The 15,536-nt window shown below is 29.5% G+C and overlaps 1 protein-coding gene and 1 pseudogene across 1 annotated transcript; both read right to left on the minus strand.

Moving 5' to 3' along the window:
- Positions 1-182: 182 nt before the first annotated feature.
- LOC142518361 (EP1-like glycoprotein 3) lies at positions 183-10,904 on the minus strand (annotated as a pseudogene).
- Positions 2,989-4,149, minus strand: LOC142518933 (olee1-like protein). The gene is given in 3 exon segments (XM_075621792.1): positions 2,989-3,568; positions 3,968-4,076; positions 4,078-4,149. Coding segments are annotated over 3 exon segments (507 nt in total). The 5' UTR covers positions 4,135-4,149; the 3' UTR covers positions 2,989-3,227.
- Positions 10,905-15,536: the final 4,632 nt, after the last annotated feature.

Here is a 15,536-nt window from a genome sequence, read left to right on the forward strand (position 1 = left end):
AGTTCAAACCCCACTTCGATGCCCTACTAAGTTGCATCAATTTTCTTGGCTACAAGTTTTTGATTTTGTGCGATACTTTGCTCTAGTTGTTGTATTTGGTCTAGGTAAAGAATTTGTGCGGAAGTAAGTTATAATCTCTTGACTTGAGAATTAAGAATCATACCAAACCGACAGAACTTAATTTATGTACTTACACATATGTATCCAACATGCGCAGGGTTAAAAGTTCCAAGAGCCGGCACCAACAGGCAATTGGATGACTCGACCCTATAGAAGAACCCGAAGCATTTGCAATCCTTGCTACATTTATTTCTACACTGAGCCAGAGTCATGGGCCCATTCCCGTCGTTGTAAACACTGCTGTAATGTTCAACACCTTCCACATTTGAGCCGTCCTTGCAGGGTGGCAAAACACGCGGCACACCTGCGTCGCTCCATCCTAACGATCCTTCATGAGGCTTCCGGCACGCAACACATTGATCATTGTCACAAACACCAAGTGATCGACGCTCGCTCGCTTGCCCATTGTTTCTATCAAACAGCACATGTGTCACTTCCCATGCCTCCCAACCCCATTCGGTCACGTTTTCATCGTAAGTGTACGTCCTTCAGTTTTCATCTATATATATCGACTCTTAACATCGACTATTTGCTGTTGAACTTTGGCCGGGAAAGCGTAACCATTCCAAAGCTACCGGAGTTGCTCAGATTGTAACCCGAGCTCGAAAGCGCCAGAGTCCCGTGCACTATATATAGAAGCCAAGGAAAGCCAAATAACCTTTGCCACCCACACACACATCAAACTTGTAATAAAGTAAGGGCTTTGGTCATGCTTGGATTGGTAATATATAGCCCACTGCCTAGCCTCCATCGCAAATGTGAGGCCCATTCGAAGGTTGGGCTTCCGACAGCCGGCTCAACAGTCTTGTAGGGACGTCTCTTAAAGCATGTCCCAACGAGAGAGTGTCGGTTGGATGATCAAAACTCTGCCAAACATATTTCCCCGTGCTATCAGACAACATCAAGTTTTCATTTAGAAGCAAATTTAGGACTAGGACATCCTTGTTGGCCGTATTTGTTTGCCAAGCCACGAAACCATCAAAATCGTCTAAGATCGAATTTCCGTCGCTACCAATTAATGCGAGGATCGCATTTTTTTTTTGACCGGGCTGCCAGACACATCTCGTGGTGGAGGCTGAACTCTGGCGCCACATCCGGAGTCCTAAAATGAAAGCATTTGGAGTTGAGTCTTAGAAACGTACATAGGGTAAATGAGTTTGTAGCGATGTCTAACAATCGATAGTTCGTTAAGTATTATGCCCTGTTTTCTCCAAATGGGCCTTAGGTCGACATAATTGAATGTTCTTGAAGGAGGAACAATGGCTTGTGCGAAGATGAATGATGTCACGCCCCGAAACTCAGGATTGACACTGATGTTTAACAATCACATAAACAACCAACCTCGTAGCACAGTGTAAACCAAAACCAGTTTATATTACAATTCAAACGAAATAACAATTTTCTTTACAATCCAAATGAAATAGTAGTTCGGAAGCGTTAAAAAATGAATTATAATAATAATCTTAACTTAAGCTATAATCTTGAATCTCGAATTTCACAAGCCACAAACTTGTCCGACTCCTATTCCTCGAGTTCTTCCTCGGGTTTATCTGAGAAATGGTTGTTAGGGTGTGAGTATTTTGAGAAATACTCAGCAAGTGGAGGCCGTATCGAATACAATATAACAACATGCATAATGACAACCAACACAAGAAAAAGAGTAGGAGAAGAAGGTGTACTCGACCGTATTTAAAAAAACGAAGAAACATGCGTAACGAAACTTAAACTTTAAAACAAGCCCACTTACAATTTATTGGAATGCTAAAAACGTAGGTGCACGGCTTCGTGGATTAGACCGCTTCTTGCTCCTCGTTCGGGCAGCACTTCGGCTCGATTTCTAGTCTCACTTTGGGACGATTTTTTAGCAGATTTTTGGCAACGGAGAAGCTGGTGGAAATTCGAAATTTGCAGCAAGGGATTTTCGAGATTTAGGTGTAGAGAATGCTAGGATTGATGGTGTATTTATAAGGTGAAGGGAAGGGATCAAAGCTAAATATGGTGGCTAAATCATGTCCAAATTGGCCCCTAAATTTCACGTTTTTTGGCTTCAAAATCTTATCCCATAATTGAGTTATTTAGCTACCAAAGTGTAAGATTCATTCCTTAGTCCATTGCCTTTAATTTGGTTTGAAAATATGGGGTGGATATGTCCAATGATTTTGAGCAAAATTGATTATTTCTTTCCAGTTAACAATGTATATATCCATTACAATAATTAAACATAGAATAGTAGGATTTTTGAAAATTGTATGCAATATTCATGTATCAATCCTCTAGATCTTTTATGATATATTCCCATCTTGCTATACTCCTTAGAAATTTTCGAAAATATGATTGACTTAGTATAAATATTATTATCTTGATATTAAGATTTTCGATAAAAAAAATCTCCAATATATTTACCATAGAAGAATCCAAAATCCCTAGCTCTTAAAGTTTCCTTGAAGTAAAGCAAATATGAATGACAAGATTTTAAAAAAAATTTCCGGTTCTCACAAATTAGGTGATTACCGAGATTAGAAATGGATCGTAAAGAAGAGAAGACATTATTTTTTATGGCTGCGCGTATGCATGCATTTATAGAGCATATCTACCTAATGCACTCACCCTTCCAAATTAATGTGCTTTTCTGAAGAACCATTAAATTCGAGACAAGTGTTGTCACGCTCAGAGCGTAAACATGGACAATGTTCGATAATTAAATTACTCAAAAACACTAAGACTTGGCAAATACATTAAATTCACATTAAATTCAATGAGTTCACTGTTAAATTCACATTAAATTCAAAATGGTCCGAAACAAAATTTTCTGACTTTTGAAAATTGAAAGAAGAAAAATTCGCCGCACATTCCTTGATTACAAATAAGTACTGGAAAGAGTAAACTTTATTCATTGCACACTACATAGTCTACACTTACATGTCTCTCTCAGTCTAAAACTGTAGTATCATCCTTCACGATCACTAAACCATCAATTTCCATAAACATAAAAAAAATGAGTACTTATGTTGAAGCCTTCCAATAAACATCAACCCAAGTAACAGCAAAATTTATTCAGAATCAAAATTTCAAAAATTTATGAAGGATGCAAATTTGTGTGCCTTGATCTACGAGTCTTGATCAATATCTAACTCCTTGAAGAGCTCAGAGCATTGTGGCAGTGCCACTTTTTTGACGAAGCCAAGGGGGTTCGCGTTGCGGGTGTCGCCTTGAATACCATTATGAGTGGTGAGTGTGACTCTTGATGCTGGTTTTTGTGCCCATCCTTCATCTGGGAGATCATCACAATCAGGCCTGCTGCTCTTCACCAATGTTATTTCGCATAGTTCTTCATCATGATCACCCTCGACTGGCAGCCGATAGAGTCCCATGCCATTGGTTTCTCCCTCCACGCTGTATGTTAGATTACCTGCTTCCTCTCCTCTGCATTCCAATCGAACCTTTGCCCCTGAAGTGATGAAAACAACATGACATTAATCCTGCTCATATATGTGTTGTCCTTGCAAAAAGATAAACATGGGTAATCTCAAATGTTTTTTTTAGGTGTTCCTGAGTTCATGATTTTTGGATCTTCTTTTGAGATGCATGCATGGTACCTAGAACATCATTATTCCTAGAACCATGTAAGCAGTAAGAACATCAAGAAGCTTATGGAAATTAATCCAGTATTGTCCTAGAGATGGTTGGTTAATGTCAGTTGTAACAAGTGAAATCCCGTTGGGTGCAAGTTCGATCGTCCACCTCAATTGACACTTTTTAAGATATTTTGCGTATTTTTTAGATGATGCAAGTTTCACGCTAGGTCTGCCGCACATTGTGTTTCCTAGAATCATATAATTCAATGTACCTGCCATAGGCTCGCTGAGTTTATTGATGAAATTGGCTCGACAGACTTCACAATAGACCTTTCCTTCAACAAAGAATTGAGGGACTGTGGAGTGGGCGATGCCAGGGAGGACACATCAAGCATAGAGCCCCAGCGAAAAGGAGTGCAACTTGTGTTAGGCTTGCCATTTTTAGTTCTCGTATCTTTCTCAAGTTTTCTCGACTCTAGCTCTACAGATGGTTCTGCTTTGTGTTTTGTGGGGAGGTCGGTTTATATTTCTTTTGGCAGTTATATACGTGAGGTTATGGTTCAAAGTTTGGTCTCCAGTGGTTGAAAATTTTATTTGGACCCATCTTTTGCGGGAAACCAAAATATATATGCAATCTCTCTCCTTAAATAACCCATCTTTTTAGGAAAACCATAAGACATCTGGAATCCCTCTCCAAAACACACGCGCTCCCTCACAATCAAAACAAAGGTTGTATGAGTTTTGTGGAGCTGAAATGCATGATTAATCCATGTTCCGCAATTGCATTGCATGCCAGCCGAGTTCTCTTCAACTGTCAGTGGCAAAATAATAGCTACATTAGAATTTTTATGAGAAGAAAATGACGCCATGTGTAGCTCCGAAGTTAGTGAGATGCTACTTTTAATTAACCCGATTGCATCCATTTCAAGGCGGTTCCATATATAGTTCGTCACTCCTCTTTTTCCATTTGAATCTCTTTTGCCCCACTCCGAGCTCATGGGAAACAATATATTCTTCTGAAGCAACAATTCGACGGCATTTTTTGCAGCGGTACATGACTTAGGGTTTTGGATCAGAACTCGTAGGTAGGGGAATTGTTTGTCAATGTAATATGTTTTGGCCGGTAATAAATTAAATTAACAGTAATTAGCGGCTACGATGTTCAAACGAATTTATTCTAAATATATATAAGAAAAGCGAAAGCTCATTTAAAAATATAACACACGCTTTTAATATATGTAGAGATCTGGACTCAATTCTTTCTGAAAATTTTATTATAAAATAATTACAAATATACTTAAATCTAGAAGGTTTTATAAGTAAAGTTTATTATTAAAAGGTGTGTATAATTGAGTTTTATCGAAAATGATTTTAAAAATTTAGGCCTGAATTTCAATTTTTTGGACTTCCAAATCATGCATATTGGTTATAATGAGCTCAAAATTTTAGGCCTGAATTGTGAATAATTTATCTTTCCTTGATATAAATATACGATAAGATGATTAGTTTGATTAAATATTTCGTGACATTTGAACAACACTAACAAACTTTTTTTTTAGAGAGAAAATGGAAAAACGCAAGTTTTAGTCTTGTAAGTAATGAAATGTAACATTTTTAGTCTGCATTTTAATCATTCTCCACAAAATAATGTAATTAAATGATCAATTTTATTGTTTTTTTTTATAAGTATATAGTTAAACAAATTTCTTCGAGATATACACGTGTGTTTAATAACGTAATTATAAATTTTAACAAAGATATTTGTCCTTCATTAACATGATTTTGAAAAAAAATGACTAAAATTAATTACATGACTAAATTGATTCAATATAAACATAATTAAAATTGATATTTTCCCCCAAAAAATATAACTTTTTTATATTTTGATGGATGTGAAATTAGAAAACTTATAGTCGATTAATAATTCAAATATTAATAATTCAAATATACTCAAGATACATGTAAATTGTATATGAGTAGTTATCTTGTGAGATAATCTCATGAATCTTTATCTGTGAGACGGGTCAACCATACCGATATTCACAATAAAAAGTAATACTCTTAGCATAGAAAATAATATTTTTTTAATAGATGACCTAAATAAGATATCCGTCTCACAAAATATGACATGTGAGATCATCTCACACAAATTTTTATCCGTATATATTGAATTCACATGGAATACAAAAATCACATGTTACATAGTAATCATATTTTATGGCATGAGTTTTATCCGGGTAAAATATGACATTAGGATATGCCTTTTTATATTTTGTGCCGGCGGGGGGTGATCGCCGGTGCCATCAGTTGCACGGACAATGAGCGGCTCCTGGCAGGCTTCTAGGTGGAGGGAACATGAATGAACCGACCCACACGGGAATGAGAGGGATTCCGAGACTGTTCAATGTAATGGACTGTACAGTTGAAGAGGGCTTAAAAGATTTGATTTGTACTACTCATATCACGAAGGTGCATCTTCTTTTCGGTAGCTCATCACATAAGAACTCCAAAGTTAAGCGTGCTTGACTTGGGGCAATTTTGGGATGGGTGACCTCCTGGGAAGTTTTCCGGGGTGCGTGTGAAGTGAGGACATAAGCACGCTGGAAAGACTCGTCTTGGTACAGTGAGGACAGTCGTCGAATCTTGGGCGTTATAGTTGGTATCAGCGCCGACCTCTCTTAGTACGGTGTGGTTCGGGGACGAACCAAGCGGAAGCTGGTGGGCATGTGAGGCCCGGGGCCGAAGAGGGCGGGGGGTGATCGCCGGTGCCATCAGTTGCACGGACAATGAGCGGCTCCTGGCAGGCTTCTAGGTAGAGGGAACATGAATGAACCGACCCACACGGGAATGAGAGGGATTCCGAGACTGTTCAATGTAATGGACTGTACAGTTGAAGAGGGCTTAAAAGATTTGATTTGTACTACTCATATCTCGAAGGTGCATCTTTTTTTCGATAGCTCATCACATAAAAACTCCAAAGTTAAGCGTGCTTGACTTGGGGCAATTTTGGGATGGGTGACCTCCTGGGAAGTTTTCCGGGGTGCGTGTGAGTGAGGACATAAGCACGCTGGAAAGACTCGTCTTGGTACAGTGAGGACAGTCGTCGAATCTTGGGCGTTACATATATATATATATATATATATATATATATATATATATTGGAGTAATAATACTAATCATTCGTGCCTTTGTATGTGGAAGTATATTTTGTTGGCAAAAACTCGTGTGAGACGGTCTCACCGGTCGTATTTTGTGAGACAAATCTCTTACTTGAGTCATCCATGAAAAATTAATACTTTTTATGCTAAAAGTATTATTTTTTATTGTTAATGTCGGTAGGACTGACTCGTCTCACAGATAAAGATTCGTGATATCGTCTTATAAAATATCTGCTCAATTTTTTTTGTGGTTATGGTCGTTAGGTCTGGGTGAAATGAATACGGACATGGAAATGCCAAAGTCAGAATTCAGAGTTTCAAAATATCTTCAAACCTATTAGTTTTTGGTCGGCCCAATAAAATAGTTTGATTGGTAGCCATTTTGAGGCTACTAAATACTAATATATTTTAGGTCAGAAAACAACTAATTATTTTTCGGTTTTTAGTAATCAGGTTAAGTTGTAATCGATGTATATTTATTTATTAACGATGATGCAAGGAAGAATATTACTTTTATTTTTTGTAATTTCAGAGAACCAAGATCATAAACTTCAAATATAATCATTTATATTTATATGGTCTTTCATTTTAATGATGATGAATTTCGAGTTCTGTCAATAATATAGACATTTGAAATTCATTCTAATATGTGTTATTAATGTGTAAATAGACAAGATATAGGATTTAAGAATTCATCTATTGTTTTAACGATAAAAATATAATCGAAATTCATATATTTCAAATTCATTTATCCAAAAGCAAGTGTTTTTTTTTTGTTTTATTTAAAAAATCAATTTTTAAATCTAATGTTTACATCTAATTTTTTATTTTTCTTAAAAGTATATATTCACGTATTTTAACCTTCTCTCATACTATTGTTTTCATTGAATTAATTAATAAAATTATATTTTAAAATATATTAACATCTACTCTATAAATTGATTCTTAATATATTGCTATTTGGCATGGAATCTAGATTATGAATATTTTATTCGTAATATACAAATGAAAATATATTATTTTCAACTTAATTTCTGTATTTATTATATTAATCTATTCATTAAAATAAAGATAAGAAATTAAAAATGTTACCTACTTTTTTTTTTCTATTTTGATGCATTTAGAATTATTGGTGCTGGACTACCGAAGCTAATGTTCCCCTGATAAAAATAATAATAACAATGTTAAATGTACAATGATATTTACAATAATTATTTCCTGAAATTTTGTTACTGGAATTGATTTTTCCTTATATTTTGATAGATTGAATTTTTATGTTATAAAAATTAATGTACAAATTTTGTACCTTTACATTACTCAAAAAAAAAAAAAAAAGTGCAGACCCAGTTGACTTTTCTTCTGTTTTGTCTATTTATATTATACTAGAAAAGTGCACAGTGCATTGCACGTGAACAACTAAACTGCTGAAATATATGAATAAAATTTTGATAATATTTAAATGAATTAATATATGGATAGTAGTATTTATCAATTGAAATAAATCAAACCACAAAAATTAAAAATCATGATCATAGACGGTATATGAATCAGAAAAGTTGTCTTATCCACATGGCACATTTTTCAATATGCTTCTTGGTTGATTTTGACAACTCAACAACTGTTTGTCGTAGTTTTTATAATATGCGTATAACTATTTTGGTATACTCAACAAGTATATGATCATCTTTAACTTATTATGTTATTTAGAATCCTCATCGAAGATTTGACATGCTTGTAGTTTGCTTCTCTATCACGACATTTTTTCAGTTTTCTACATTATTTTTATCCGGTAATCTTATATTTCGACTATTTATTATTATTTTTTGAATGATTTTTCAGTTTATGACAATAATCAACTGTAACTCCTAAGAAAAAATTCTTTTAGTCGTGATAGGTTTTCACTTGTGATTAAAAATACGTATAAGCTATATATCCTTCAACAACATAATCAATGAATGATGTTGTAATTTCTTCAAACATCGTGATATTTGTAATATCAATTTTATATATTTAATATCAATATTATTAACATATAGCTACAAGGTTAATAAATTAGAACTGTTTATATATAGCTACTCGGTTAATATAGCTACTCAAATTATTATATTAGAATTATTTCCTCGTTTAATTTGACGCAATTCAGGAAAATCATCTCGTTAGTTATTTTTTTAGAAGCTTTGGAATGATTATTGCGTTCATCATATCATGGGGATAGTATAGTTTCATTCTCATTTGTTGTGTCTAGAACATAAAATTATATTATTCATTGAAACAAAACAAATGTTCTTCTATCGAGTTTACATTTTGTTTATAATATTTTATATCTTGTGGAACGACATACAAAATTAATTATTGTATTTTAAAAATTTTGAGAAGAAACATGAATAACATAATTAAGATGCAAATGAGATAATAAATATCATTCAAATATATATAAAAGTATTTATTTTATTCAATATCTCATCTAATAATACAACTGTTTAGATTTCATAAGCATTTTATGATAGTCAAAATTAATTTGATGAAATGTTGTAGAATTTTATTTACATTTCACTATTTGGCTAAGTGAATGTATTTGGCGAGAAGTTTTCAATACTACCATTTTATATCTTATGAATTAGCTGATTAGTCACTTTGACTAAAAAAAAGACAAAAACAACCTCTTAACCACCTCGGAATATATCGAGATGATATTGGATAAAATAAAGTGCAATTGGCTCAATGTCTCAATTTACTAAAAATTCACAAAATTGATCTATTGTGTCCACAAAGCTTTAGAATTATTCTCATACCATTATAAATAGAATGAGAATTGTGTACACTTTGTTTTTCATGTGTTTCTTTTTCTGGATGAAGAACTTTTTCTTTTTGAAAATGATTTTATTTTCTTAGAAATATTGACATTTTATATGATATTCATACAACATAATCAACACAAATGACATATAACAATAAAACATGTTAACTCTAGGGTAAAAAAACTCATCTCATTGCAAGAACACTAAATGACAAATGAATCATATTATTTAGTAATATTTATTTAGCAGCATATATAAAAAATTGACCAAATGACATAAAAATAGTGTTTGAAATCAGTTACATACAAACATTTCTCTCAATCAAGTATCTCAATTGACACATAAAGAGTCTGAAAATATCTCTATTCTAAATGGGAGAAAGAATTTTTATATGAACTTAATATTTATTAATAATTTATTTTTATTCAATCAGTCTCATCTCCCTTCGTCTTCCCATTATTATCTATCATTAATATGATAGAGATTTTCATAAATTTGACTGCAATGTATAAATTTAAGAAATTAAAATTAAATTAAATAATAATTATTTTGATTTAGTTAAGTACACTATTAATGATCCATTTTATACTAATATAAAAAATGACTTAAATAACATCATGAATATGATGAATATTGTAAAACAAAAAATTGGTAAAATAGTAAGCTCACAATTGAAAGTCATATATTTAATAGATATTATTAATAGATAATATATTATTTAAGGATATTTTTTTAGCATCATATATCGAAATTGATTAAATACTTAAATATTTGTATTTGTATTGAAATCACTTACATACAAACTTTTTCTCTCAATTATGTATCTATGTTGATACATAAGTAGTTTAAAAATATATCTATTTTAACTGAGAAAAATATGTTTTATATGATTTTAATTTTATTAATAATTTAATTTTATTCAACATCACTCATCTACATTCGTCTTCCCATTATTACCTTAATATTCGGAATATTAACAAATTTTTAATTTATAACATTATTAAACAAAATAATAAAATAATAATCCTATTAAACTAACGTAGAAAATAATTTAAAGAATCTTATGAACATGACAATTTATAAAACAAATAAAATGGTAAAATAGTAAGTTTACAAATGAAAATCATATATTTATAAAAGTAAAATAGATGTAATATTATTATTATTTTTAAATATGTAAATTAAATTAAATTTAAAAGTAAAATCAAATTAATAATTATATTGATTGAATTAAGTAGACTACTAATGATCATATTAAATTAACATAGAAAATTACTTAAAGAACCTCATAAACATAACAAATTGTAAATAAATGAAAGGATAAAATAGTAAGCTCACAATTCAAACTCATATATTTATAATAGTATTAGATTATTATAGTAGTTTTCTATGAATTTGATGTCAATGAATAATTTAAGTTTATTATAGTACTTTTCTATGAATTTGATGTCTAATTAAATTTAAATTTAAAAGTAAAATTGAAATAATAAATACCTTAACTAAGTACTCTATTAATAATCATATTAAACTAATGTAGAAAATAATTTAAAGAACCTCATGAACATGACAGATTATAAAACAAACAAAATGATAAAATAATAATCCTATTAAACTAACGTAGAAAATAATTTAAAGAAACTCATGAACATGACAATTTATAAAACAAATAAAATGGTGAAATAGTAAGTTTACAAATGAAAATCATATATTTATAAAGGTAAAATAGATGTAATATTATTATTTTTTTAAATATGTAAATTAAATTAAATTTAAAAGTAAAATCAAATTAATAATTATATTGATTGAATTAAGTAGACTATTAATGATCATATTAAATTACCATATAAAATTACTTAAAGAACCTCGTAAACATAACAAATTGTAAATAAATGAAAGGGTAAAATAGTAAGCTCACAATTCAAACTCATATATTTATAATAGTACTAGATAAATGCACGTGCGTTGCACGTTGAGAAATAGCGATAATTTGTATATAATAATTTTACTTAAATATGTTTAAATTATTTTTGAAATAAGAATAACTTTTAATAGATAAATAATTAATTATTTGGTTACAAATGAAATCATCACATTTTCTTGTTTTTGATTTGAAGATCTCTTGAAATCTTTTTGTGTATGTCGGTTTTTATCTTCTTATCTATTTTTTTGTACTCAGCAATTGGTTCTTCATCTCGAATCTCTATTTCATCTTCGTCTTCATGGATCTTCATGTTTTTGTTGATGTTTATTTCATTTGATTTTTCTACCTTTGGTGGTACACTGCTTTGTTTAGTTGGCTTGATAATTTTCCGAGATCTCCGTTTCTTGATATTGACATTTGTTGTTGGATAATTATCATGTATCTCAATAGCTTCTGCCATAATTTTTAACACTTCATCACGTTTTTCCACTAAATTATCCAACTTGAACAAGAATGTGTGGAGCTTGGAGCTTGGTTGATTTAGCGAATCTTTACATGAGTTATTTGGTAAATTCTGCATTGAAATTTTTTATTGTTAGATGCAATATTTATGTAGATATAAAATCATTTGTTTGTTTTATCTTATACTTTGTCATAAATTTGAATGAAATCTTCAATAGAACATCCAACAAAAGATGCTGCAACTTTTCCAAAAAATGTTATTCTTGCCATCTCATTCTCATCTTCAATTGTGATTGTTATTCTATACCTGTAACATAAAGAAATAAAGTAATGATCACCTTTTTTTTAGTGTGATCTAAAACTTGGTTTGTGTATTGGTAATTTTTTTTACATAAAAACAATTTGAATTCATTTTTATTTATCTTTTTCTATCCATTTGATGTATATAAGAGTAATTATTACACATAAAATTAATTTAAACTCATTTTGATTATTTTGAAGTGTTTTCTTATTGTACCAAACAATTATTTGTGTTTGTCATGCATAGGGTTTTACAATTTGGCAAATTGACAGCCACGTCAATTCAATCCTCATTATGTTCACCATTTGCTTAGTATAGGGCTTTGCACGGTAAATCACAATTATAAGAAATAAATATTGCATCGTGGTTAACAAATATAACTTTTGACATAAAGATTAAGCAACATTCGAACTAAAAGATAAATCTTTCACTATCATTCAGTTTTGTTAAGTTAAGCGTGTAAGAGTGAAGGTAGTATTGGAATGAGTGAACTCCTATGAATTTTTCGTGAGTTAAGCTGCTGACATTGTGTCGCTTATTTTAAATTTCATTAAAGATATAATTTTTTAAAAAAAACTGTAAATTTCATTCCAAAAATAAAATTTCATTTTTCTTCAATTATTATAAAATTCATTAATACCTGAAAACAAACAAAAATAGACATGTATTTATTAATATTATTTAATGAAAATAAGGACATATATGTAAATTCACACAATTTTATTATAATTTTCAAATTTATTAGTCGTGTATTATTTACGTATTAATGGATGTTAATTTACTCAAGTTTAAAATAAAAATTGCATACAAACTTCTACGAGGCTGTTTCATGGGAACATGTCTCATATCCTACCATGATCATGAAAAATCATTGTTTTTCACTCTAAAAATTGATCGGTTGGCCCATGTGAAAGATATATCCATGAGACCGACTCACATAAGACCAATTCAAAAATTGGAGAATTATAAAATTAATAAATAAAAAAAAAGAGAAATCAAACAAAAATAATTATTTTTAAAATAAAGATATAATTCATTCTGTGAAAATATATTGTAAATTTTATTATTTTTTTATTCATTTTAAATTATATTAAAGATATATTTTTTAAAACAAATAAAGTATAAATTTCATTTCAAAAAATGGTGGCTAAATTTCATTTTGTTCAATTTTATTTAGAATTAATTGATAGTTGGGGGAAAAAAAACAATAAAATATGTATTTATTATTATTATTTTAAATTTTATTAAATATATTATTTTTTAAAAGAAAATGATGTATAAATTTCATTCCAAAAAACGAAGGCTTAATTTAAATTTCATTCTAAAAACTGGTGGCTAAATTTTATTTTTTTTCAATTTATTTTAGAATATGTTAAATAATAGATGAAAAAAACAAACAAGCGAAGAGAAGTATATTAATTATTATTATTTACGTTATTCATAGATGTTAATTTATATAAGTTAAAAATAAAATTGACACAGAAACTCCTATAGATGTTAAATTATAGATTGTTTCACGAGTAACTTTTGTGAAACATGTCATATCCGACTTGAATCGTGAAAAAAAAATTATTTTTCACTTCTGAAATAACTGGGTCAGCCCTTCTCAAAGACTATTTAACAATGAAACTGTTTTACATAAAACCTATTAAAAATTGGAGAACTATAAAATTTTGAACAATAGTGTACATTTCATTTTTATTCAATTTATTTAAAATTCCTTAATTAATAAAAAATAGAAATCAAACAAAAATGCAAATTTCATTATTCTTTTATTTAATTTAAATTTCATTAAAGATATATATATATATATATTTTAAAAAAAATAGAGTGTAAATTTCATTTCATAAAATGAAAGATAAATTTAAATTTTATTCCAAAAAATGGTGGCTAAATTTCATTTTTCTTCAATTTATTTTAGAAGTCATTAATAGCTGATAGAAAATAAACAAAAAAATATTTATTAATAATATCGTTTCGAATTTCATTAAAGATATGTTTTTTTTAAATGGAGTACAAATTTCATCACAAAAAATGAAGGCTAAAATTCATTTCTCTTCAATTTATTTTAAATTCCATTAGTTAATCAATGAAAAACATGGAAAACAAAAAATAAATAAAAAATGGAGTGCAAATTTCATCACAAAAAATGAAGGTTAAATTTCATTTTTCTTCTATATGAAAAAAACAAAAAAGAAACATATATTATTGAAGAATGAATGTTGATGCTAAATTTATTTTGTTTCAATTTAGTTTAGATTCCATTAATTAATAGATGAAAAGAAAACAAACAAAACGATATGTATTAATGAATACATTATTTAATGAAGATAAGGACAGATGTAAAATCACAATTCAAAATCATATATTTATAGTAGTAAGTAATAAGTAATAATAATAATAGATAGATAATAAAATGAATTTTATTATAGATATAATTTTTTTTAAAAAAAATGGATTGCAAATTTCATCACAAAAAATAATGCTAATTTTATTTTTCTTCAATTTAGTTTAGATTTCATTAATTAAAAGATGAAAACGTGCAGAAAAAATAAGGTTCTCGGGTTAGCGTGAGCACATCCAGCCCCCTTACTCAGTTTTCGGCACATTCGATCTCCTGATCAATATGCTCACCTGTATCAATCACACTTAGTGAGTTTAAAGACTCAACACATGTAACTTAATAACGAATACATATACATAACATTCAACAATGAAAAATATTGTACTAAACATACATTTCATGATCTTAGTATAAGCGTAAACATGTCATAAAATAACATAACGTGTCAAAACATCACATCATAACATCATATACTTGTTCATTTTCTTTAATCGAATTCAACTCGTTAGTTGTGATTTTCGTATTAGCTGTATCGTATGAGTTTTATCGTAAAATTTAAAAAATAGAGTGCAAATTTCATTACAACAGAAAAGACTAAATTTCATTCCTCTTCAGTTTATTTTAATTCATTAATTAACAGATTGGAAAAGACTAAAATTCATTTTTCTTCAATTTATTTTAAATTTCATTAATTAATAGATGAAAAAGATAGAAAAAAAATAAAAAATGGAGTGTGTAAATTCACAAAAAAATAAACATGTATTAATTATTAACCTCTTCAGTTTATTTCATTTCATTAATTAATAGATTGGAAAAGACTAAAATTCATTTTTCTTCAGTTTATTTTAAATTTCATT

This window comes from Primulina tabacum, chromosome 11 (genome assembly GCF_025594145.1).
Source record: "Primulina tabacum isolate GXHZ01 chromosome 11, ASM2559414v2, whole genome shotgun sequence".
In the NCBI taxonomy this organism is placed as follows: Eukaryota; Viridiplantae; Streptophyta; class Magnoliopsida; order Lamiales; family Gesneriaceae; genus Primulina; species Primulina tabacum.